At 45.3% G+C, this 24,833-nt stretch overlaps 1 protein-coding gene across 8 annotated transcripts in view; it reads right to left on the bottom strand.

Moving 5' to 3' along the window:
* LOC131943465 (transcription factor 12) overlaps positions 1 to 24,833 on the bottom strand; it is an 85,287-nt gene that overhangs the window by 49,699 nt on the left and 10,755 nt on the right. For 3 of the 8 annotated variants that reach the window (XM_059303616.1, XM_059303615.1, XM_059303619.1), the window contains exons 1-2: positions 3,161 to 4,312; positions 2,712 to 2,793 (exon numbers count right to left, since the gene is read on the bottom strand). In XM_059303616.1, coding sequence (XP_059159599.1) covers positions 2,712 to 2,793; positions 3,161 to 3,754 — 676 coding nt within the window. In that variant the 5' untranslated portion in view covers positions 3,755 to 4,312. Of the gene's footprint in view, positions 1 to 2,711; positions 2,794 to 3,160; positions 4,313 to 9,005; positions 9,183 to 20,342; positions 20,419 to 24,833 lie in introns of those variants that run through there. The other 5 variants (XM_059303614.1, XM_059303620.1, XM_059303618.1 and 2 more) reach the window with 5 other exon arrangements.

Below are 24,833 nucleotides of genomic sequence, written 5' to 3'. Positions count from 1 at the left end.
CAACTATTTGGGGACAAGCTGGGGGTGGGGAGGCAAGGTTGACAGGCACAGGAGAACCAACGGACAGACGATCAAATAGACAAAATTTTGGCTGACAAATTTTGGCTGACAAATTTTGCTGGTAAAAAAACGACCCATGCAAATATCGACAGACTTGACAAAACAATTTTTTTTTTTTAAATTTTCTGTGAAAGACGTAATCTTGTACCAGTTACTTTTGTGGTAGACGCCATTTTGCTGACCTATCCCCTGATGATCGTATGCATTACATACGTGATTTGGCCCTCGCTTTGCTATCGGTTACCTAAAATAAGCCTTCAGTATTCACCAGCGAATTCAGTGTACCGTGACTCCAGGTGGAATGTCTTTTTATAGGCGGGTGTTGGTAAGACACGTATCACGTGACATCACTCAGGTCATCGGGTACAGCTTGATTAAATCTCTCGGCACACAGTAGCACACATATTGTGTGTCTCAAGACAGACTATACTGTCTCCAGCTAAAGACAGACTATACTGTCTACAGCTAAAGACAGATTATACTGCCTACAGCTAAAGACAGACTATACTGCCTACAGCTAAAGACAGTTTATACTGCCTACAGCTAAAGACAGACTATACTGCCTACAGCTAAAGACAGACTATACTGCCTACAGCTAAAGACAGACTATAATGCTTACAGTTACCCCATCTTTTGCCTATAGTTACCCCATTAGTGCCTACAGTAACCCCATTAGTGCCTACAGTTACCCCATTAGTGCCTACAGTTACCCTACATTTACCCCATTAGTGTCAACAGTTACCCTACAGTTACCCCATTAGTGCCTGCAGTTACCCCATTAGTGCCTGCAGTTACCCTACAGTTACCCCATTAGTGCCTACAGTTACCCTACATTTACCCCATTAGTGCCTGCAGTTACCCCATTAGTGCCTGCAGTTACCCTACAGTTACCCCATTAGTGCCTACAGTTACCCTACATTTACCCCATTAGTGCCTACAGTTACCCTACATTTACCCCATTAGTGCCTGCAGTTACCCCATTAGTGCCAACAGTTACCCTACGGTTACCCCATTAGTGCCTACATTTACCCTACAGTTACCCCATTAGTGCCTACATTTACCCCATTAGTGCCTACATTTACCCCATTAGTGCCAACAGTTACCCTACAGTTACCCCATTAGTGCCTACATTTACCCCATTAGTGCCAACAGTTACCCCATTACTGCCTATAGTTACCCTACCTACTGCCAACAGTTACCCTACAGTTACCGCAATTACTCCTACTCCAATGGGTTACCCAGTCAGACAACGGTTTTCCCCTCTGTCCGCTATCGACCCTCATCGCCCCGCCCTCGCCGCCCTCTCGCATCTCAGCACGCTGTGTTGGCTAGCATTGACAAGCTAAAACACGAGCAATTTATCGCGTGATTAATTAAGGCGACGAGGATTCCAACAATTACCGCACTCAAATGGCCAACCGGAAGTAGAGAACAGCGAAAGCAATCCCAGAGGACACCGAGTGAATAAATGGGGGCGCCATCTGGTTTTGGCACCGCCCAGCAGGGGAGGCCATTCTATAGAATATTGACAACATATCGGGGAAACTTTTTTCCCCTCCTTCACTCCGGGCTCCACAGAAGCTCATTAATTGGGCGGCTTTTTTTTTTCATATATAAAAAAAATTGTTTTTAACGGACACTTTTTGAGGGCCGGACAATGCTGTCAGCTTTGGCCTATTCTAAGGCTGGTAATTTTTGTAAGACAATAGGCTGGAACAACTCGGATGAAGAGAAAATGGAGGATGAAAATATCGACTGTCCTCAGGGTATCGGGTTTTCCCGGATAACACCTCGGCTGGTGTGTGGTGTATCTCACTCAGCCGTGAACTAATGGCGCTCCAATTGATGATCAACTACTGTTGGCTTACACTAAAGAAAAGACAACTCTTGCTCGGGGCGAAAACCTCTAAGGACAACTCGACTGTAGGGCCGTGTTCTCGCTCTCCCCAGTCGTCTCGGTCGTGGAGCTAGGGAACCGAGCATTACGTCACAAGACAAGTTGGAGCCACGCGTATTTTAACGTGACGTTACTAAAAGGGAATGGGGGGGGGGGGGGTCGTTTGACGACACTCTTAAGATTTTGGCTAGATTGTGCACTTGATGTCTGCCCGGAGTGTCGTTAAAATCTTGCGTGAAAATTCTTTTGCCCAAGTAGCGATTAGGTGAGGCGGCCGCTCTGTTAATCAGAGGTTCCAAACTTTTCTACCAAGTACCACCTCTTTAAATCAGAGGTTCTAAACTTTTCTACCAAGTACCACCTCTTTAAATCAGAGGTTCTAAACTTTTCTACCAAGTACCACCTCTTTAAATCAGAGGTTCTAAACTTTTCTACCAAGTACTGACTGTTGTAGAAAACCAAGCACAAAGAATATTTATTTCTTTAACACAACAGTTTTGGACAGTCTTTACAACAACCATAAGACACGTGATATTATGTGTGGATAATGTTCATGTGACGTGGATAATGTTCATGTGACGTGGATAATGTTCATGTGACGTGGATAATGTTCATGTGACGTGGATAATGTTCATGTGACGTGGATAATGTTCATGTGACGTGGATAATGTTGTGACGTGTTGAATAAAGAACATTTTAGCTAGAACACTGAAATGTTGCGGTCACCGTGATGTCCAGTGAGGGCCAGACTTACCAGACTGCTTGTAGCCGTATATACCTCCATCTGTTGGTCCGTTCTTGACCGCGCCATTCCCGGGCACGGGGGGTGAGAACATCTGTGGAGGGAGACAAACTGGTCAGTGGTCAGTGTAAACCTTCGCCTGTGCTCTGTCATCTTTATTGGACTGATCAGAACACATCGGACACCACACTTACACAGCTGGTCAAACGGTCAGCCAACGCTCAAAGTTTTCATGCAGGTGTTCAAGGGTCAACTGACACATTGACTTTTGTTACACGCGTGGCCAGATGGACACAGATGTGTACATGCGTCGTGTGTTGTAGCACGCTGCTTGGGCTCGAGACGGCTTTACTGGGTTTTTAGATAGAACAAGGAAGACACACGGTGATAGGAAGACACACGATGATAGAAGACACATGGCTTACGAAAGATGGATTAACATGAGGTTAAAGACAACTTACAGCGTTAGGAAACAAAAAGGAGCGCTCGTGGTCTGGCATGTTTGAGACGCCATAACGAGGGTCGTAATGTGAGTGTGACATGCGAGAGGCGGATCCTCCAGAGTGATAAGGCGGTACCAGGGGGCTGTGTGACGTGACTGGAGGTGGAGTAGAGTTGTCGCTGGGGTGGCCCATGGAATGTTGCGCCATCCTCATGGCCTGCAGTTGGCCCGGTGACAGCGGCGATGTGTTGTAGCCAGGATGGCCCTGGTACTGAGTCACTGCTGGGTACTGGCTCACGGCTGGATGCGAGACGTTGATCCTGGGTGGACCATTGTGTCCACAGCTAGGGGGGCTCATCTGACCGCCGCCCGGGGAGGAGTTGCTGCACGCGGGCTGGTGTGAGGGGGACTGCGGTCCCTGCTGATAGGGGTAGGCCGGGGGGAGTCCGTGCCCGCCCTGCGTGGCGTACGATCTCAGAGACGTGCCGGGCGACATCTGCACGAGCGAGGCTGTCGGGACGACGTTGGGGGGACTGCGGGGGTTGAACGCCCCACTGGCCATGAGGTAACGGGGCCTGGCAGGGTAGTGCTGGCTCCCATATTGATACGACATGGCTCTACGGCTCCAACAATCAGCTGCCAGCTGAGCCCAGCATTGTGTCACTCAAGTCTTGGAACGAATCCCTCGTGTAATCCCGTGTGTTGTTAGAGAATCCCTCGTGTAATCCCGTGTGTTGTTAGAGAATCCATCGAGTCAACTCACTGTGTTCTCGAATAAATGCCAACTTGTGTGAAATGCGGGTAGAAAAAAAGTGTACACATGGGCGCTAAATGCAACAGAATAATTATCTCACAATTAGCACGTTAAATTAATTTACCTAATCAGCCATGTAATGTTTTATAGTCCATCGGCCAGTGAAACCAAGACAAACTCGCAGCGGAACGTCTGAGGGAAACTACGTCACGCGGCACGCGACGTCACAGGTGTTTGAGACGTGGGAGACCGAGCATGTGGTCGAGGGCGATCATTTGCTCGTCATTCAGAGATCACAAGGTAGGCCCGATGACCAGTCAACTAGCTCTACACTCAAACAATGGCGGCCTGACACGCGACCACCCTAACCATGACCAGGCTGTTTACACCTGGCCACACGAGCCAGGTAAACACCCACAGGTAAACACCTACAGGTACAACACTCAGACACACCACTGGACCAGCGGGCCCCGGGGCTGGTGTTTCATCTCGGCAGGGGTGCGGATGACGTCACGTGCCGTGAATGGGGAGGGGGGTCGTCGCCTCGAGGTGCGATGACCGATACACCGACCAAAACCTAACCAGTCATTCACCAACATTACATGGGGGGGGAGGGGGGAGGGGGTAAACAAAACTATGGCAGCTAGTTTACCACTCAACTGGTGAGGTTGGACAGAGAAAGTTTATTGTGGGTTTGGGGGTGGGCGGGGTAGAGGGAGTAGTGGACCGCCCACGCCAGGAATGACCAGCGCACAATATCTACCAGCTGTCAAGATGACGCCATAACAAAAGATTGTACATCTAACAAATGGCCAGTGGCTATTTGCTTTCTACACGTGCGGCGTCAATAACCCGCCAATTCGACCACGCGATCAACACGTGATCAACAGGAGAAGGAAACAAAAGCCGTGGATAACGTGAAAACATTTCAACTCAACATGGACGTCTATGACAACCCTAATCCACAAATTGAAGATGACCAGTGGACCAGCAAATATTTAAGCTGCACCCCCCACCCCCCATCATCCGGACATACATTTGTCCTAATCGATAGAAAACATCACAAGCTACGGAATTTACTTAAGATCCCGAAATGTGCGGCTCATAATCCGTACACGGATTAACGTTAATCTTACTTTTATCTTTTCAAACAAAAAAAATTATAGGATGATGCAGTGTTCAGGGTGGAGAGCGGGAGTGGGGGGGGGGGGGGGGGGTAGCTAAGATATTTCTAAATAGTTGCAAGGGGGGGGGGGTAGCTAAAATAACTAGACTGTCGGCAAGAGATGCGTGTAGTGAACGTGAACACTGAGTCAAGTCAGTGCATATCAACGTGACAGTTTACGGGGGTCTAACGTGACACGAGTGCAACTGGGAGGTCACGTGGCCTGGGTATTTATTGTGCTGACTATGTCAGCCAGTACACAGACCCACGTCTAACCACAACAAGAGGTCACCCAGTGCTCACCAGCAGTTCGCGAGTTGGTTTAGCCCTCCGGTAAGTGCAGCAAAACATCTTTTCACAAAACCCGCCATCAAACGGGCGCGGGTGCCGGAAACCAGGGCGTGCTTTCTACTCCCGCCCATTAAAGACTATCAAAACACAAGTGGGCTAAGGTAAAATTGATCGGTTAATATACTTGAATTACTTAACTCTCCACTCATACATGTCAACATGGGCAAGCAAACTCGAGAGATCAAGTTCATATCGTGAGCCGTCGAGCGAGGGCTGTATGGTGAGGGCCTTATAACCAGTTGATAGACCTTTAGGACGTCAGGTGAGATTGGTATATCAAGCATAAATGTACGTATGTCGCCACCACACTCAACCCTGCTCAAAGTGGTTCGAGCTGTTCAACAATAAATTTTGCCCAGTTTTTGTCCATTCTTGAAATAAAAATTAACTGTAAAACTATCAATGGTGAACGCCCAACATTTTGTTTTACGAGCGGACGACTCGTGCGGTCGAGGGCGTGAAACGTCTCCCCTCACCGGGGCAATAAATCCCCAGCCCAACCATTTGATCGGGCGAGAAACAAATAAAAACATTTTTGGACAATAAAACTAGAGCGGGTGGGAAGTGGTTGGTGTAAATCTTGGCCATCTCTACCTGTCAGGTGACATATTTTTTAACTGGTAGGCGTGCACACAATTTTATTGCGTCGTCTGCATCTATTTTTATATGTCACATAATTCTTACATTATAAGTCACCACACACCATCCACCAGTGGTCACAATCACACACCATCCACCAGTGGTCACCATCACACACCATCCACCAGTGGTCACCACCACACACCATCCACCAGTGGTCCCCACCACACACCATCCAGTGGTCATCATCACACACCATCCACCAGTGGTCACCACACACCATCCACCAGTGGTCACCACCACACACCATCCACCAGTGGTCACCACCACACACCATCCACCAGTGGTCACCACCACACACCATCCACCAGTGGTCACCACCACACACCATCCACCAGTGGTCACCACCACACACCATCCACCAGTGGTCACCACCACACACCATCCACCAGTGGTCACCACCACACACCATCAACCAGTGGTCACCACACACCATCCACTAGTGGTCACCACACACCATCCACCAGTGGTCACCACACACCATCCACTAGTGGTCACCACACACCATCCACCAGTGGTCACCACACACCATCCACTAGTGGTCACCACACACCATCCACCAGTGGTCACCACACACCATCCACTAGTGGTCACCACACACCATCCAGCAGTGGTCACCATCACACACCATCCACCAGTGGTCACCACCACACACCATCCACCAATGGTCACCACCACACACCATCCACTAGTGGTCACCACACACCATCCAGCAGTGGTCACCATCACACACCATCCACCAGTGGTCACCACCACACACCATCCACCAGTGGTCACCACCACACACCATCCACCAGTGGTCACCACCACACACCATCCACCAGTGGTCACCACACACCATCCACCAGTGGTCACCACCACACACCATCCACCAGTGGTCACCACACACCATCCACCAGTGGTCACCACCACACACCATCCACCAGTGGTCACCACACACCATCCACCAGTGGTCACCACACACCATCCACCAGTGGTCACCACACACCATACACCAATGGTCACAACGAAACAATCGGATGTCGTCGGGTATGAAAACATTGTTGACGTGCAATATACCAATAGTCCGCCGGGTGGCATATAGATCATCGAATGACATACGGACCGTCGGATGACATATGGAGCGTCGGATGACATACGGACCGTCGGATGACATATAGACCGTCGGATGACATATAGACCGGCAGGATGACGTATAGGCCGACTGATGACACCTTAAGTTGTATCCAGGTAAAACCGGTTAGGTGAAAAAATCTTTTGAAGTAAAAATAAAGTTAAAACTTGTTTTATATCGCTGGAAAACACACGATCACACCACCACACACCAACTACCACAAGTTACCACACACCAACTACCACAAGTTACCACACACCAACTACCACAAGTTACCACACACCAACTACCACAAGTTACCACACACCAACTACCACAAGTTACCACACACCAACTACCATTTTACCAAACACCACCACATGACCACACACCACTACACAGCACCACACGATCCCACTCAGCACCACAAGACAAAACACAACCACACGTCGCAACCCGCTACCAGACAAAACACAACCACACGTCGCAACCCGCTACCAGACAAAACACAACCACACGTCGCAACCCGCTACCAGCCCGCTGGTGACCCCAGAGATAAGGCAAGACATTTTTCACACCTTGGTAGGCCCAGGTGTGCACCCCCCCCCCCCCCCCCCGGCCCATTCAACAACCGGCCAATGTTTGCCTACAGTCAAGGGAGCGAATGGGAAAAAAATTTGAAACTGTCGCTACATAAGCAGGTCACCGGTGAGAACGTCAGATGTGGGTCAGGTGTACCCAAGTTAACTGGTCAGTTAACTGGTCAGTTGACTGCCCAGGTGTACCCAAGTTAACTGGTCAGTTGACTGCCCAGGTGTACCCAAGTTAACTGGTCAGTTGACTGCCCAGGTGTACACAACGAGGATATCCCGAGTATTACGTGGGACACAAGTTGGACATACAGACGGACACGACACACAGACGGACGGACACGGCACACAGACGGACGGACACAGCACACAGACGGACGGACACGGCACACAGACGGACGGACACGGCACACCGTCAGACGGACACGACACACCGTCAGACGGACACGACACACACACGGACGGACACGACACACACACGGACGGACACGACACACACACGGACGGACACGACACACCGTCAGACGGACACGACACAGACGGACACACGGGACCGAGATGTTTCCCATTCAGCAAATCGCTCCACACTGACGTTGAATCCCCCCCCCCCCCCCCCGCCACCAAGCCCTGAGTTTGTGGGTTTTCCCCAACAGAAAAACAAACCGAGACGCCTCTGGACAAACTAGCGAGGACAAGTCGAGGGTGTCAGCCAGGGCCAGCTTGCGAGGGCTGAGACAGCTTGATAAACACGAGAGCTAAGACCCAAGGTGTGTGAGCTCAAAGTGGAGCTAAGATCATGGGACTTGTGATAAAATACTAAAGTTAAGCTCCATCATGAGAGCTCAAGTATCCAGAGGCCCCTTTAAGTATTACAGCGGTTTTTTTCTGGATACAACACACCTGGTGAACACACTAATTAACTGACCACTCACATTAACTGACCACTCGCATTAACTGACCACTCGCATTAACTGACCACTCGCATTAACTGACCAATCGCATTAACTGACCACTCACATTAACTGACCACTCGCATTAACTGACCACTCGCATTAACTGACCACTCATGTGACTTAATTGACAAACAGCTATGAACTACCAATCCAACACACGGCTTAAATGACCACTTTATCCCATGGTTTAGATGAACAGATCACATGACGTAACTGACCAATACGTTTAGCCGACTAACGGAACAAATTCTTTGACACACCAATAGAACACAGTGTAGCTGACCAACTCATGACCATAAGATCACACTTTCTAACTGACCAGGATAACACAAGCTTGAACAGACAACTAGAACATCCAACAGTAGTCCAGAGAACAGCAACAAGTAAATACGCCTGTCTAACAGGGCTGTATAAAACAGCAACAAGTAAATACGCCTAACAGGGCTGTATAAAACAGACCTAGTGAAGAGAAACTTTTCACACACCACCTTCCAATGTTTTACTATCCCCCCACCCTTCCCCGTTTCTTCCAATCAAATGCTCTGGTTTACTTTTCGACAAATTAAAAACCGACAAACTGACGAGTGCCAAATAAACTCTCGAGTCTGCGTGCTGTGGGAGACCAACAAAACGGGGAAGCAACTCTGTACACAGGGAAGTTGATCATCCAGCAACTGAGCAGAAATTCTTTTTCAATCTGGTCTTTTTCATGATCGGCATTATGGGATATGTCCAGCCTAGCGACGTGACCAGAAATCATCGAGGGCTGTGAGACTCCTCTATCCCAACTAGCCAAACATAACTAGCGAGAGCTCGTCTCTGCAAGGAAGACTCCTGTGGCATTCGTCACTTCACGAGAAATCCGGCGAGGGCTGCAGACACTCGAGCATGCCGAGCCCAGGTGTGCGTCTGATTCATGAAGCAGAATGTGGAACAGATCAGGGATTCTCAACTACCCTAGCTGAGACCCTAGCTGAGACCCTAGCTGCGACCCTAGCTGAGACCCTAGCTGCGACCCGTCTTAAATCTTTATTTTTTTTAACCAATCTGAAATTTGGTTTCTTAGCTCTGAAAGTGACATACAACATTTGTATTTATCGCCTCCAACCTAGACGCCCTGCGCTCGTAAGAAAAGCCCATCGCTACACAGTCGTCTCCCCCCCCCCCCCCACCAACGCTGCAATTACTTGATGGAATAACAGATTTAAGAACCGCTGAAACGGAATGAAAACAAGTTGTGAGAATAGCTAATCTCTGCTATATACACATTTTTTTTCAACTTATATTCAGTTTAATTTTTGTATACCGAAGGCGATTCTTTTCCCGTCAGTCTGGTTGGTTGGGGGTGGGTGGGGCTGGAGGGAGGAGTGGGGTGCGGTGGGGTGCATGGGGTGGGGTCGGGGTGTGATAGACCCAGCCAATGGCAGGGATTACATAAAAGGTTAGAAAAAGTTTTTTAATGTAAGGGAGTTAACTCTAGGAGCCACCATACTGGGGACCACCCATAGGACAACCGGCTGTTCCACAACCGTTGGAGAGGAGGGGCTTGATGGTGGGGGTGGGGGTGGAAATCTCAGCGAGAATTTCTCACAAACAAAAGTAGAGACAACCAGAGGGCAGTAACTCATTCATATTGTAGAGTGCAGTAACTCGGTCATATTGTAGAGGGCGGTAACTCATTCATATTGTAGAGTGCAGTAACTCGGTCATATTGTAGAGGGCGGTAACTCATTCATATTGTAGAGGGCAGTAACTCGGTCATATTGTAGAGGGCGATAACTCGCGTGTTCAGCTAAGTAGCTAAAGGGGTTGCGAGTCTCACACAAAGTCGACATGTGAATGTGCAGAGAGTGAGCACAAAGTCGACATGTGAATGTGCAGAGAGTGAGCACAAAAGTCGACATGTGAATGTGCAGAGAGTGAGTCTCTGGCGGCCTGATTGTTATCGAGCTATAGGCTTAAATGACCTATAAACAAGGGCGATAATTAGCGGCCACCTGCTGTTTGGGGGGGGGGGGGAGCTTGTGTAGTTACAGTGGTGTTGGCATTAAAAGCAACAAATATCTGGCCAAATAAATCATCTTTGACCAGTCCACTGGCCAGCAAGTCACACTATGACTGCCAGTTATGATCTGTAAGGTGGGGAAGGTGTCGGATGGTGCACCACCCCCTCCCTGCTTGCCGCAATTGTTTATGTAACAGCCCTCATCTGCGGCTCGTTTGCTGATGACACCTGTGCATGCAGTGCCGGCATTTACACGCTCCCCTCCCCCGGCCGTACACAAAAACTGTTCTCAATGCAGTAACGCAATTAATAAAACAAAAATGTATCACCCTTGGCATCGTATCACCATTGAGTGTCAACATAGGGACCTATCACCCATAGCCGTGCTAAGACTTATAAAACTCGACGTCATTTGTTTCTACACAAAAGTAAATTATGAACTAATGAGGTCCAGCACACATGCAGTGTTTATTCCAGACTTTTTTCTCCAGGGTGGGGGGGGGGGCACTTGAAATTTTCGGGGGTTACTATATAAAATCCATCTCCGCCCCCCCCCCCCCCCCCCCCCAAGAGATGCCTGGAAGAAACACTACACACATGATTGGTCTACTGACCAGCACACAGGTCTACTGACCAGCACACATGTCTACTGACCAGCACACATGTCTACTGACCAGCACACATGACAGGTCTACTGACCAGCATACATGACAGGTCTACTGACCAGCACACAGGTCTACTGACCAGCACACATGACAGGTCTACTGACCAGCATACATGACAGGTCTACTGACCAGCATACATGACAGGTCTACTGACCAGCATACATGACAGGTCTACTGACCAGCACACATGACAGGTCTACTGACCAGCATACATGACAGGTCTACTGACCAGCATACATGACAGGTCTACTGACCAGCATACATGACAGGTCTACTGACCAGCACACATGTCTACTGACCAGCACACATGACAGGTCTACTGACCAGCACACATGACAGGTCTACTGACCAGCACACAGGTCTACTGACCAGCACACAGGTCTACTGACCAGCATACATGACAGGTCTACTGACCAGCACACATGTCTACTGACCAGCACACATGACAGGTCTACTGACCAGCACACATGACAGGTCTACTGACCAGCACACATGACAGGTCTACTGACCAGCACACAGGTCTACTGACCAGCACACAGGTCTACTGACCAGCACACATGACAGGTCTACTGACCAGCACACAGGTCTACTGACCAGCACACAGGTCTACTGACCAGCACACATGACAGGTCTACTGACCAGCATACATGACAGGTCTACTGACCAGCACACATGACAGGTCTACTGACCAGCACACATGACAGGTCTACTGACCAGCACACAGGTCTACTGACCAGCACACATGACAGGTTTACTGACCAGCACACAGGTCTACTGACCAGCACACAGGTCTACTGACCAGCACACATGACAGGTCTACTGACCAGCACACATGACAGGTCTACTGACCAGCACACATGACAGGTCTACTGACCAGCACACATGACAGGTCTACTGACCAGCACACATGACAGGTCTACTGACCAGCATACATGACAGGTCTACTGACCAGCACACATGACAGGTCTACTGACCAGCACACATGACAGGTTTACTGACCAGCACACAGGTCTACTGACCAGCACACAGGTCTACTGACCAGCACACATGACAGGTCTACTGACCAGCACACATGACAGGTCTACTGACCAGCACACATGACAGGTCTACTGACCAGCACACATGACAGGTCTACTGACCAGCACACATGACAGGTCTACTGACCAGCACACATGACAGGTCTACTGACCAGCACACATGACAGGTCTACTGACCAGCATACATGACAGGTCTACTGACCAGCACACATGACAGGTCTACTGACCAGCACACATGACAGGTCTACTGACCAGCACACATGACAGGTCTACTGACCAGCACACAGGTCTACTGACCAGCACACAGGTCTACTGACCAGCACACATGACAGGTCTACTGACCAGCACACATGACAGGTCTACTGACCAGCACACATGACAGGTCTACTGACCAGCACACAGGTCTACTGACCAGCACACAGGTCTACTGACCAGCACACATGACAGGTCTACTGACCAGCACACAGGTCTACTGACCAGCACACAGGTCTACTGACCAGCACACATGACAGGTCTACTGACCAGCACACATGACAGGTCTACTGACCAGCACACATGACAGGTCTACTGACCAGCACACATGACAGGTCTACTGACCAGCATACATGACAGGTCTACTGACCAGCACACATGACAGGTCAACTGACCAGCACACAGGTCTACTGACCAGCACACAGGTCTACTGACCAGCACACATGACAGGTCTACTGACCAGCACACAGGTCTACTGACCAGCACACAGGTCTACTGACCAGCACACATGACAGGTCTACTGACCAGCACACATGACAGGTCTACTGACCAGCACACATGACATTGACAGGTCTACTGACCAGCACACAGGTCTACTGACCAGCACACATGACAGGTCTACTGACCAGCACACATGACAGGTCTACTGACCAGCACACATGACAGGTCTACTGACCAGCACACAGGTCTACTGACCAGCACACATGACAGGTCTACTGACCAGCACACATGACATTGACAGGTCTACTGACCAGCACACATGACAGGTCTACTGACCAGCACACATGACAGGTCTACTGACCAGCACACATGACAGGTCTACTGACCAGCACACATGACAGGTCTACTGACCAGCACACATGACAGGTCTACTGACCAGCACACATGACAGGTCTACTGACCAGCACACAGGTCTACTGACCAGCACACAGGTCTACTGACCAGCACACATGACAGGTCTACTGACCAGCACACATGACAGGTCTACTGACCAGCACACATGACAGGTCTACTGACCAGCACACAGGTCTACTGACCAGCACACATGACAGGTCTACTGACCAGCACACAGGTCTACTGACCAGCACACATGACAGGTCTACTGACCAGCACACATGACAGGTCTACTGACCAGCACACAGGTCTACTGACCAGCACACATGTCTACTGACCAGCATACATGACAGGTCTACTGACCAGCACACAGGTCTACTGACCAGCACACATGACAGGTCTACTGACCAGCACACATGACAGGTCTACTGACCAGCACACATGACAGGTCTACTGACCAGCACACAGGTCTACTGACCAGCACACATGACAGGTCTACTGACCAGCACACAGGTCTACTGACCAGCACACATGACAGGTCTACTGACCAGCACACATGACAGGTCTACTGACCAGCACACAGGTCTACTGACCAGCACACATGACAGGTCTACTGACCAGCACACAGGTCTACTGACCAGCACACAGGTCTACTGACCAGCACACATGACAGGTCTCTACTTGTTATGTCCATAATGGCCGTGACAGATTACTGATACAGTGTGGTACACCACGTGACAGCTTTAAATAGGTTTCAATATTTACGACACACAACCACAACACTAGGCCTACTTAAACCACGTCGGAAATCATCCACAACAATAACGTGATCGTGTCACGTCGGAAATCATCCACAACAATAACGTGATCGTGTCACGTCGGAAATCATCCACAACAATAACGTGATCGTGTCACGTCGGAAATCATCCACAACAATAACGTGATCGTGTCACGTCGGAAATCATCCACAACAATAACGTGATCGTGTCACGTCGGAAATCATCCACAACAATATCGTGATCGTGTCACGTCGGAAATCATCCACAACAATAACGTGATCGTGTCACGTCGGAAATCATCCACAACAATAACGTGATCGTGTCACGTCGGAAATCATCCACAACAATAACGTGATCGTGTCACGTCGGAAATCATCCACAACAATAACGTGATCGTGTCACGTCGGAAATCATCCACAACAATAACGTGATCGTGTCACGTCGGAAATCATCTACAACAATAACGTGACCGTGTCACGTCGGAAATCCAGCAGCCACAACACCGTAACACACCGAAGTCCAGTTCCGTCAGCCGACAGAGGGTAGACGCGCGAGGAGAGGGAAGGTAAAGCCGTTTACATTTGCTTCTCTGCCCCCGACGCAGCACGATAGACGGACGTTATATCTGTTTGTCTATTCAGCGGTTCGTGGGTCGGTTCGTAGCGCAGGTGTGCGACCTAGTTTAACTAAGGGGGTTTCCTCAGATACGGTAAGCCTATCGCGGTCATTTGTTCACAATTTTAATGATAAACATTTGTAACTTATTGTGTCAGGCCCTCACTAGCGGGCTCGTGAAGTGAGCTACTGTAAGAGCCACGAGCTAGCCTAGCATCTATGTCAATATGAAACCAGGACAGTCAACTTTCCTGCAGGCCGAGAGACACCAAGTTACAGCACACGTTAGATGACACTAGGGAACACATTTCTGGGTGAAACATGTAGCGGGAGATAACTGACTAGAGATCACCAAGGTCATACGGTAACAATTCCATGTAACAAATTGTTCTGGCAACTTAAAGGGTGGTCAACAAATTGTTCTGGCTACTATTTCAAAGTGGTCAAGCACAAGAAACAAACATTTCAATATATTGATAATACGTTACAATGTCATGTGTCAAATTGTACATGATTTAATGACATATTACAATGCCATGTGTCATCAAATTTTACATGATTTAATGACATCTTACAATGCCATGTGTCATCAAATTTTACATGATTTAATGACATATTACAATGCCACGTGTCATCAAATTTTACATGATTTAATGACATATTATAATGCCATGTGTCATCAAATTTTACATGATTTAACGACATATTACAATGCCATGTGTCATCAAATTTTACATGATTTAACGACATTATAATGCCACGTGTCATCAAATTTTACATGATTTAATGACATATTACAATGCCATGTGTCATCAAATTTTACATGATTTAACGACATATTATTATGCCACGTGTCATCAAATTTTACATGATTTAATGGCATATTACAATGCCATGTGTCATCAAATTTTACATGATTTAATGACATATTACAATGCCATGTATCATCAAATTTTACATACGAAAACGTTAGCAAGTGTATTATCTAATGAATACCTTTAATTTTTTAAATCTAATCTCAAGGAAGGTAGACTAGCTTTAGTAGTGGTGGTCAATGTGACTAGTATGGTCAGTGTGACTAAGGTGGTCAGTGTGACTAAGGTGGTCAGTGTGACTAAGGTGGTTAGTGTGACTAAGGTGGTCAGTGTGACTAAGGTGGTCAGTGTGACTAAGGTGGTCAGTGTGACTAAGGTGGTCAGTGTGACTAAGGTGGTCAGTGTGACTAAGGTGGCCAGTGTGACTAAGGTGGTCAGTGTGACTAAGGTGGTCAGTGTGACTAAGGTGGTAAGTGTGACTAAGGTGGTCAGTGTGACTAAGGTGGCCAGTGTGACTAAGGTGGTCAGCGTGACTAAGGTGGTCAGTGTGACTAAGGTGGTCAGTGTGACTAAGGTGGTCAGTGTGACTACTTGGTGAAATACAGGTAACCAGCAGGCTAGCAAGAGTTGGTCAACTTGAATAAACAATATGGTCAGTGAGGTAATAAGGTCGTGGTTTAACTTGAGGGAGGTCATGGTGTGGCCAAATGCTGTCCACTCAAACCAACAACAATTCTCTGGGGTCAGAGGTCAACCTTCACGACCAGGAACATTTCATACGACCTTGAACATACAGATACACAAGACAAACACAGACAGACACAGACACACATAGACACACAGGTAAACACAGACAAACACAGAGACAAACACAGACACGGAGACAAACACAAACATACAGACACAAACAAACAGACACACACAGACAGATACAGACAAACACAAACAGACTGACACAGACAGAGACAGACACAGACAAACAGACACACGCAGACAAACACAAACAGACAGACAAACACAGACACAGACAGACACAGACAGATACAAACACAGAGACAAACGCAGACACACACAGACAGACACACAGACACACACAAACACAGACAGACACAGACAAACACACACACAGACAAACATAGACAAACACAGACAAACACAAACAGACAAACACAAACAGACACAGACAAACACAGACAGACACAGACAGATACAAACACAGAGACAAACGCAGACACACACAGACAGACAAACACAGACACACACAAACACAGACAGACACAGACAAACACACACACAAACAAACATAGACAAACACAAACAAACACACACAGACAGACACAGACACACACAGACAGACACAGACAAACACAGACAGACACAGACACACACAGACAAACACAGACAAACACAGGCAACCTAAACATTTGGACCCGACAGTAAAGCACAATGGGAGGTAGACAATGGCCGTCACGTGACTTGCAATACAATCTTTCAAAATTAACTTTTGCCAATTAGGGGATCATCCATTAATGGGGTCAAACGTATGGGTCTTCCTTTAATGGGGGTCCAACTTAGGGGTCATCCACTTATAAGGTCCAACTTAGGGGTCATCCACTTATAAGGTCCAACTTAGGGGTCATCCACTTATAAGGTCCAACTTAGGGGTCATCCACTTATAAGGTCCAACTTAGGGGTCATCCACTTATAAGGTCCAACTTAGGGGTCATCCACTTATAAGGTCCAACTTAGGGGTCATCCACTTATAAGGTCCAACTTAGGGGTCATCCCACATGTTGATGTTCACATGTTGATGTTCACATGTTGATGTTCACATGTTGATGTTAACTTAAATATTTTTTAAAACGGTCACAAGAACAGTAATCTGCATACACTATCCAAAACATTTATAAACATCAGTTATCGCCCATAACACGGTCAATTATTCATATTATATCAAGTTGTCATCGTAAGGACACATAGGGTCGGGTCTGGGGTGGTAAGGACATATATAGGGGTCGGGTCTGGGGTGGTAAGGACATATAGGGGTCGGGTCTGGGGTGGTAAGGACATATAGGGGTCGGGTCTGGGGTGGTAAGGACACACATAGGGGTCGGGTCTGGGGTGGTAAGGACATATAGGGGTCGGGTCTGGGGTGGTAAGGACATATATAGGGGTCGGGTCTGGGGTGGTAAGGACATATATAGGGGTCGGGTCTGGGGTGGTAAGGACATATAGGGGTCGGGTCTGGGGTGGTAAGGACACACATAGGGGTCGGGTCTGGGGTGGTAAGGACATATAGGGGTCGGGTCTGGGGTGGTAAGGACATATAGGGGTCGGGTCTGGGGTGGTAAGGACACACATAGGGGTCGGGTCTGGGGTGGTAAGGACATATAGGGGTCGGGTCTGGGGTGGTAAGGACACATAGGGGTCGTGTCTGTGTCTGGGGCCTTAACCACAACTATAGCAGTCTATAAATAGAACCTTGACCACAACAATAGTCAGAACCTCGGACAAGTAGCCGGACACAACAAATCGACAGTTAGACAGAAACAGGTCAAACGGTCTAATTTGGTCGCCTGCTCGAGTGCTCAGTCCATAAGTGCACTTGATGAATGACGTAAAGAGTCGGCGATAACTTTCCTGCTCACACTCACCATTTGACCCCCCCTCCCCCCCATTTGTATGGAAACCTAAACTCTACTAAGTCAATTCACAAGTTCAATTTGCTGGGTCAGTCAACATAATACAGCTGGCCAGTGGCTCCACCGTATGAGACCAGTAGCTCCACCAGATGAGGCCAGTAGCTCCACCGTATAAGACCAGTAGCTCCACCGTATGAAGCCAGTAGCTCCACCGTATGAGGCCAGTAGCTCCACCGTATAAGACCAGTAGCTCCACCGTATGAGGCCAGTGGCTCCACCGTGTGAAGCCAGTAGCTCCACCGTTTGAGGCCAGTAGCTCCACCGTATAAGACCAGTAGCTCCACCGTATGAGGCCAGTAGCTCCACCGTGTGAGGCCAGTAGCTCCACCGTATGAGACCAGTAGCTCCACCGTATGAGACCAGTAGCTCCACCGTATGAGGTCAGTAGCTCCACCGTATGAGGTCAGTAGCTCCACCGTATGAGGCCAGTACCTCCACCATATGAGGCCAGTAGCTCCACCGTATAAGACCAGTAGCTCCACCAGATGAGGTCAGTAGCTCCACCGTATGAGGTCAGTAGCTCCACCGTATGAGGTCAGTAGCTCCACCGTATGAAGCCAGTAGCTCCACCGTATGAGGCCAGTAGCTCCACCATATGAGGTCAGTAGCTCCACCGTATAAGACCAGTAGCTCCACCAGATGAGGTCAGTAGCTCCACCGTATGAGACCAGTAGCTCCACCGTATGAGGTCAGTAGCTCCACCGTATGAGGTCAGTAGCTCCACCGTATGAGGTCAGTAGCTCCACCGTATGAAGCCAGTAGCTCCACCGTGTGAAGCCAGTAACTTTACCATATAAAGGTTTTGTTTCAATTGATCAACTTCGAGCGAATGCCTTGAAAAGATACGGGCATGGTCCTCGTACCAAGTGGACACTAAGACAGCGTTGGTTACCGTTGACCAGTGGACACTAAGACAGCGGTGGTTACCGTTGACCAGTGGACACTAAGACAGCGTTGGTTACCGTTAACCAGTGGACACTAAGACAGCTGTGGTTACTGTTAACAAGTGGACACTAAGACAGCGGTGGTTGCCGTTAACCAGTGGACACTAAGACAGCGGTGGTTGCCGTTAACCAGTGGACACTAAGACAGCGGTGGTTACCGTTGACCAGTGGACACTAAGACAGCGTTGGTTACCGTTAACCAGTGGACACTAAGACAGCTGTGGTTACTGTTAACAAGTGGACACTAAGACAGCGGTGGTTGCCGTTAACCAGTTAACCAGTGGACACTAAGACAGCGGTGGTTACCGTTGACCAGTGGACACAGCGATTGTTAGTGAACAGCAACACGAGGTCCACGTCTGTCCAAACTAGGTCACGTCACTCACCAGCTGGAATCATGGCGCGCGTGTGACCCAGATTTGAACCGAGCCAGCGTGCTGACCCACACACGTGTAAACACTTGTCTGCCCAGTGGTCAGATCAAACTAACATTGGCCGAAGATTTTTTTATACAAGGTACAAATGTTGAGCAAAAAATTTTCTCAGATACTGAGCCCAAGAGTCTGGTTGAATTGAGCAGGTACTTGTTAAATTATTGAAGTAATCTGTTTGATGGGGATAGAGTCAAAGCATCCCACCAGACTCACGTTAGCAAATGAGGGGTCAGAGGTTAGCACATGTGGAACAAATATAGACCTTGAGCACATCTGCTGCAACTTGCTTTAACACAGAACTTGCTACAGAACAAATCCAGAACTTGCTACAGAACAAATCCAGAACTTGCTACAGAACAAATCCTGAACTTGCTACAGAACAAATCCAGAACTTGCTACAGAACAAATCCAGAACTTGCTACAGAACAAATCCAGAACTTGCTACAGAACAAATCCTGAACTTGCTACAGAACAAATCCAGAACTTGTTACTGTGTTCCCCTTTATCAAACTGACATTGTGAATGCAATTTAGTGTTCAATGAACGTAACTAATAATTAAAATAAAAAACTTACAGCACTGAAATCCAAAAGGTCACTGAGCTCCTTGTCCCCCACATTCATCCTGTCCCCAAAGGACACCTGGCTGGACCTGAGAAAACAGAGGTCACGTGTTTACATCACGTGTTTACAACACGTCTTTACATGTATGGGTTAGGGTTAAGTAATTAACAAAACTTTGAATTCGGTACGATTAAAAATGCATAAAAGCGGTTTAACAACAACCACTAAAAGGAGAAAAGCTTGTTATTAAAACGTTTTTTTATTTTACTTTCTCGTATATAGATAATAGAGGAAGTATTGTAATTTTGTACAAAAATCACATGAAATTTGGAGCTTTCACCGTTTTACACCTCATTACTTCATCATATAAGGAGTATAGGGGACTTATTTTAATCTGGCAAAAATTATAAATGCAGATTTATCAAAATTTCGGCTTTTCATGGGTAATCGAGTCGGAAATACTGGACTTGGCAATTCTGTCCGGATGTCTGTGTGTGTGTGTACCGTTACAGCTAGGTTGATGAAATTTCATATACAAGTATTATATCAAATGTGTAGCTCTCTATCAACTTTTAAGCGATTTCCGATAACCGGAACTTAATCTACGTATGGTTTTTCACGTGCCTATAACTTGACTACTATTTAAGATAGATAAATGAAATTTCACATGCAAGTAAAAGATATAATTCTTCGCCTTCTGTCAAATTCTGAGTAATTTCCGTTGACCGGAAGTAGTAATTTATGCAATTTCCGACTGCTAAAAAACGCATATGTATGTATACTTATAATATTCTTCACTATTATACACATATTGTTTGCCATTCACCTGGTGCGCAATTTTTTTTTCTAGGAGATTCTATTCTATTTTTAAAAGTTTTAGTAGTTAAAAATGAATTAAAATCATGCCTTTTTCCCGAGTTACCATCCCCGGTAGTGTTATATAGGTATATTCCAGAAAGATTAGGGGAGATCACTCCCGGTTTATTTTCTGTCAAGTTAAAACACGAACATTGAATACATTCTATAATTTCCATGCATGGCCAAAAAATTGCTCTAAAAATACACTAAAGCGATCACTAAAATCGCTCTAGGCCCAGACGCAGAAAAAAGCCGATTTCTTAGATAACACCGCACCACCAAGCTGATCAAAATTGACTTGGCATGTTTTAGAGGCCTTGTAGTCCAGTAAAAAAAAAATAACATATAACAACATAATAAAAAATGTGTCAGTCAAGTTTTGTTTTGTTTATTTCTTGAGTATATTTAGCTATAACCAATGATTACACTTCAATGACATATTTTCAGCTTTGTCCGATGAACCTAATATTTTAACCGATTGCTCAGTTCAAAAGTTTTTGTCTTTTCTAAGGAGCGTAGGGTCTACTTTGGAAATCAATTAAAATGTATTTTTAGAACTGCTCAATATTTTCATCTGCAAAATGTAAAGGTCACATGATTGTAATTTTAAATTTTAACACTATAGCTTTAGTGAATAATTTCAAGTGTAACAACTTTAAATATTACATCGCGTCAAGCACGTACCAGGAACACGGGGGGGGGGGGGGGGGGATGCGAGATCGTTATTACAGCTGTAACAATGTGCTTGTAACTTATCGACTGTGCTCGCGTGCAGATGTATTTGCAATCTGCAGTCAGCTTGGAATTAAACCTTTATTAATTAGAATCCTTTTGAAAAAAAAAAATTTTTTGTCTAAAAAATAAACAACGTTTTTACTTAAAATGACGTCGACTATAGTAAGTGGTTATTGCTTTTGACACATCCCCCCCCCCACATTCAACTAGCGGGACTTCCTTAGCATTCAACGTATTTCTTTATAAATACTTGTAAAATGTGCAGAATTGAATAGCATTGAAATGCATAAAAGACTAAATATTCTAACTGTTAAAAACTAAGCAACTGGAAAATCAATATATCGTTTTGACATCGTTTACATTTTGAATCAGCATTGTCAGAAAGGTGGTTAAAACACAAACATTGTTTATCATTTCTGAACATGGCCAAAAAAAAAAAGCCGAGCTCTAAAACGCACTACTAAATTGATGTTAGCTAGTTTTGCTTGATAGGTAAAAATTAAATAAAAGCTTGTAGCTACTTAATAAACAAGTTTTTTTCAGTCTAGTTTGTATAATTTATTTATTCCATATGTACTTATTATTAAAGCTAAAACGCCGTTTAATGATTAGACTTGGTAATTTTTCACCTTTGTCCGATGAACTTAAGCCTGTTCCAGGGCGTTGGTTAGTTTTCGTGTTAGGGTGAGCGCCGAGTCGTCAAAAAGACGATATATATATATTATATATATATTATATATATATATATATATATATATATATATATATATATATATATATATATATATATATATGTATGTATATATACATACATGTATATATACATACATGTATATATATATACATACATATATATACATACATATATATACATACATATGTATACATACATACATATATATTTACTGTGTAAAAAACATTAAAAAACTACTCTTTTAAGAAAAAAAAAGGAACAAAACTCAATGTGGGCCTCAACACAAAACTGTCAAACAAAACGAAATACAACACTAAATATACACACACCACAACCAAAAAACAAGAAACGCAACACTTCCTATTTGGTAATCCCATTAAAACAAATTGAAACAAATAATGACTGTCTTAATACTTAATATAAGTATGTACAGGCCTACATATTTAATTGTAATTTTCCAACTTAATATTTTTACTATTTAATAAATTTTATAAATATTAATAACTACTATCAAAATTAAATATTTTAAAAACATAAGTGCTAAAGCGTCAAAGCAGGAAGAAAGTTTGTAAAAGCGTAAATGATTAAAAAAAGCGCGCCTTTTATTTGAATGAAAGGCAACTTCATCATTCACATCTAAAAATAAACCGGGAGTGATCTCTCCTAAACTTTCTCGAATATTTTAATATAACACTACGTGGGATGGCAACTCTGAATATAGACATGATTTTTGTTTACTTAATTAAACTTTTAAAAATAGCATAGAATCTAGTAGAAAAAAGAATTGCGCACCAAGCGAACGCCAAAACAGAATGTGCATAATAGTGTGGAATATTATTAGTACTTTATAAATGTACATGCGTTTTTTTGAGATATCGGAAATAGCGTAAATTACTACTTCCGGTCAACGGAAATTACTCAAAATTTGACTGAAGGTAGAGAATTAGATCTTTTACTTACATGTGAAATTTCATTTATCTATCTGAAATAGTACTCAAGTTATAGGCTTTTGAAAAATTCAAAGTAGAAAAAGTACCACTTCCGGTTATCGGAAATCGCTCAAAAGTTGAAACGTATCTATGATTTTGATAAAATACTTATATATGAAATTTATCAACCTAGCTGTAACGGTACTCAAGTTATCGTGTTAACACACACACAGACACACATACGGACAAGATTGCAAAATTATGTTTTTCCGTATCAGTGAGGTGTAAAACGTCGAGATTTGTAAAAATCTCTATTTTTTTTTTGCACGATTACAAGACTTTCTCTATACTTCGTATATACGAGAAAATAAAAAGTCACTCATCAACTTAAACGTTTTTGTCTTTTAAAAAAATAAATCTCTATAATATTTTCTGAGCTCGAACCTCATTTGAATAAATTATTAAAGCTAACGTCCATCTAATATTAATGAATTAGAACCAACCACGTGTGTTGTGATTTCGCACTGTGCGTGTAGCTTTATAATACGTTAACCCAGGCAACCTTTTGATACGCAAGAGCCAAAAGTTACAATTTACAAACTTTCCCATTTTTTAAAGAGCCACAACATTTTTAGTTCAATATTCGGTATTTGATTAGGATTAGGTAAATAAAGTTGATTTGTTATTTAAAATAAATAGCTTTAAAAATGAAATGATATTTATTCATATAAAAACATAGACATGTTTCGCCAGAATAGTAAAATTAGTAATCAAATAATATTCTAGGACTATCTCAATCCACTTTAGAAGCTGTTCATTTTTATTTAATTTTTTCTTTACGGATATCACAGACTCAGTAGGTGTCTCCCATTAGCCAATCAGGCCTCAACACGGCAAACGCCGACTAACTGGCTTGGATATCGGTTTGAATAACTTGCATCGTTAGCTACTATCCTTTGGTTCTCACCAGCTTATCTTCCATCCCACTGAACGCAGGGTAAACTCGTACATCACCGTCCAGTAAAAATGAAATTATATAACTATTAATATTTATGTAAAGAGCTGGAGAGCCGCATCTGGACGTCAAAAGAGCCGCAGGTTGCCGACCCCTGCGTTAACCTTTTGAATAACATAACCTTTCATGGAAGCCACTGTTTGCTGTAAAAATAAATCAAGTGACGTCACTAAGCCGGTAAAAGTTTTTAAGTTGTTTTTTTTTTTAATAAAGCACTTGTTCTGAACTTTTATAATTTAAATAAAGTTAAACGGTTTGGGAAAAAAGAACAT

Source organism: Physella acuta, unplaced genomic scaffold (genome assembly GCF_028476545.2).
Source record: "Physella acuta isolate Inbredline_101_S28 unplaced genomic scaffold, ASM2847654v3 ptg000457l, whole genome shotgun sequence".
NCBI lineage: Eukaryota > Metazoa > Mollusca > Gastropoda > Physidae > Physella > Physella acuta.
Note: the sequence above shows the minus strand (reverse complement) of the source record. Positions and strands in the feature narration are given on the sequence as shown.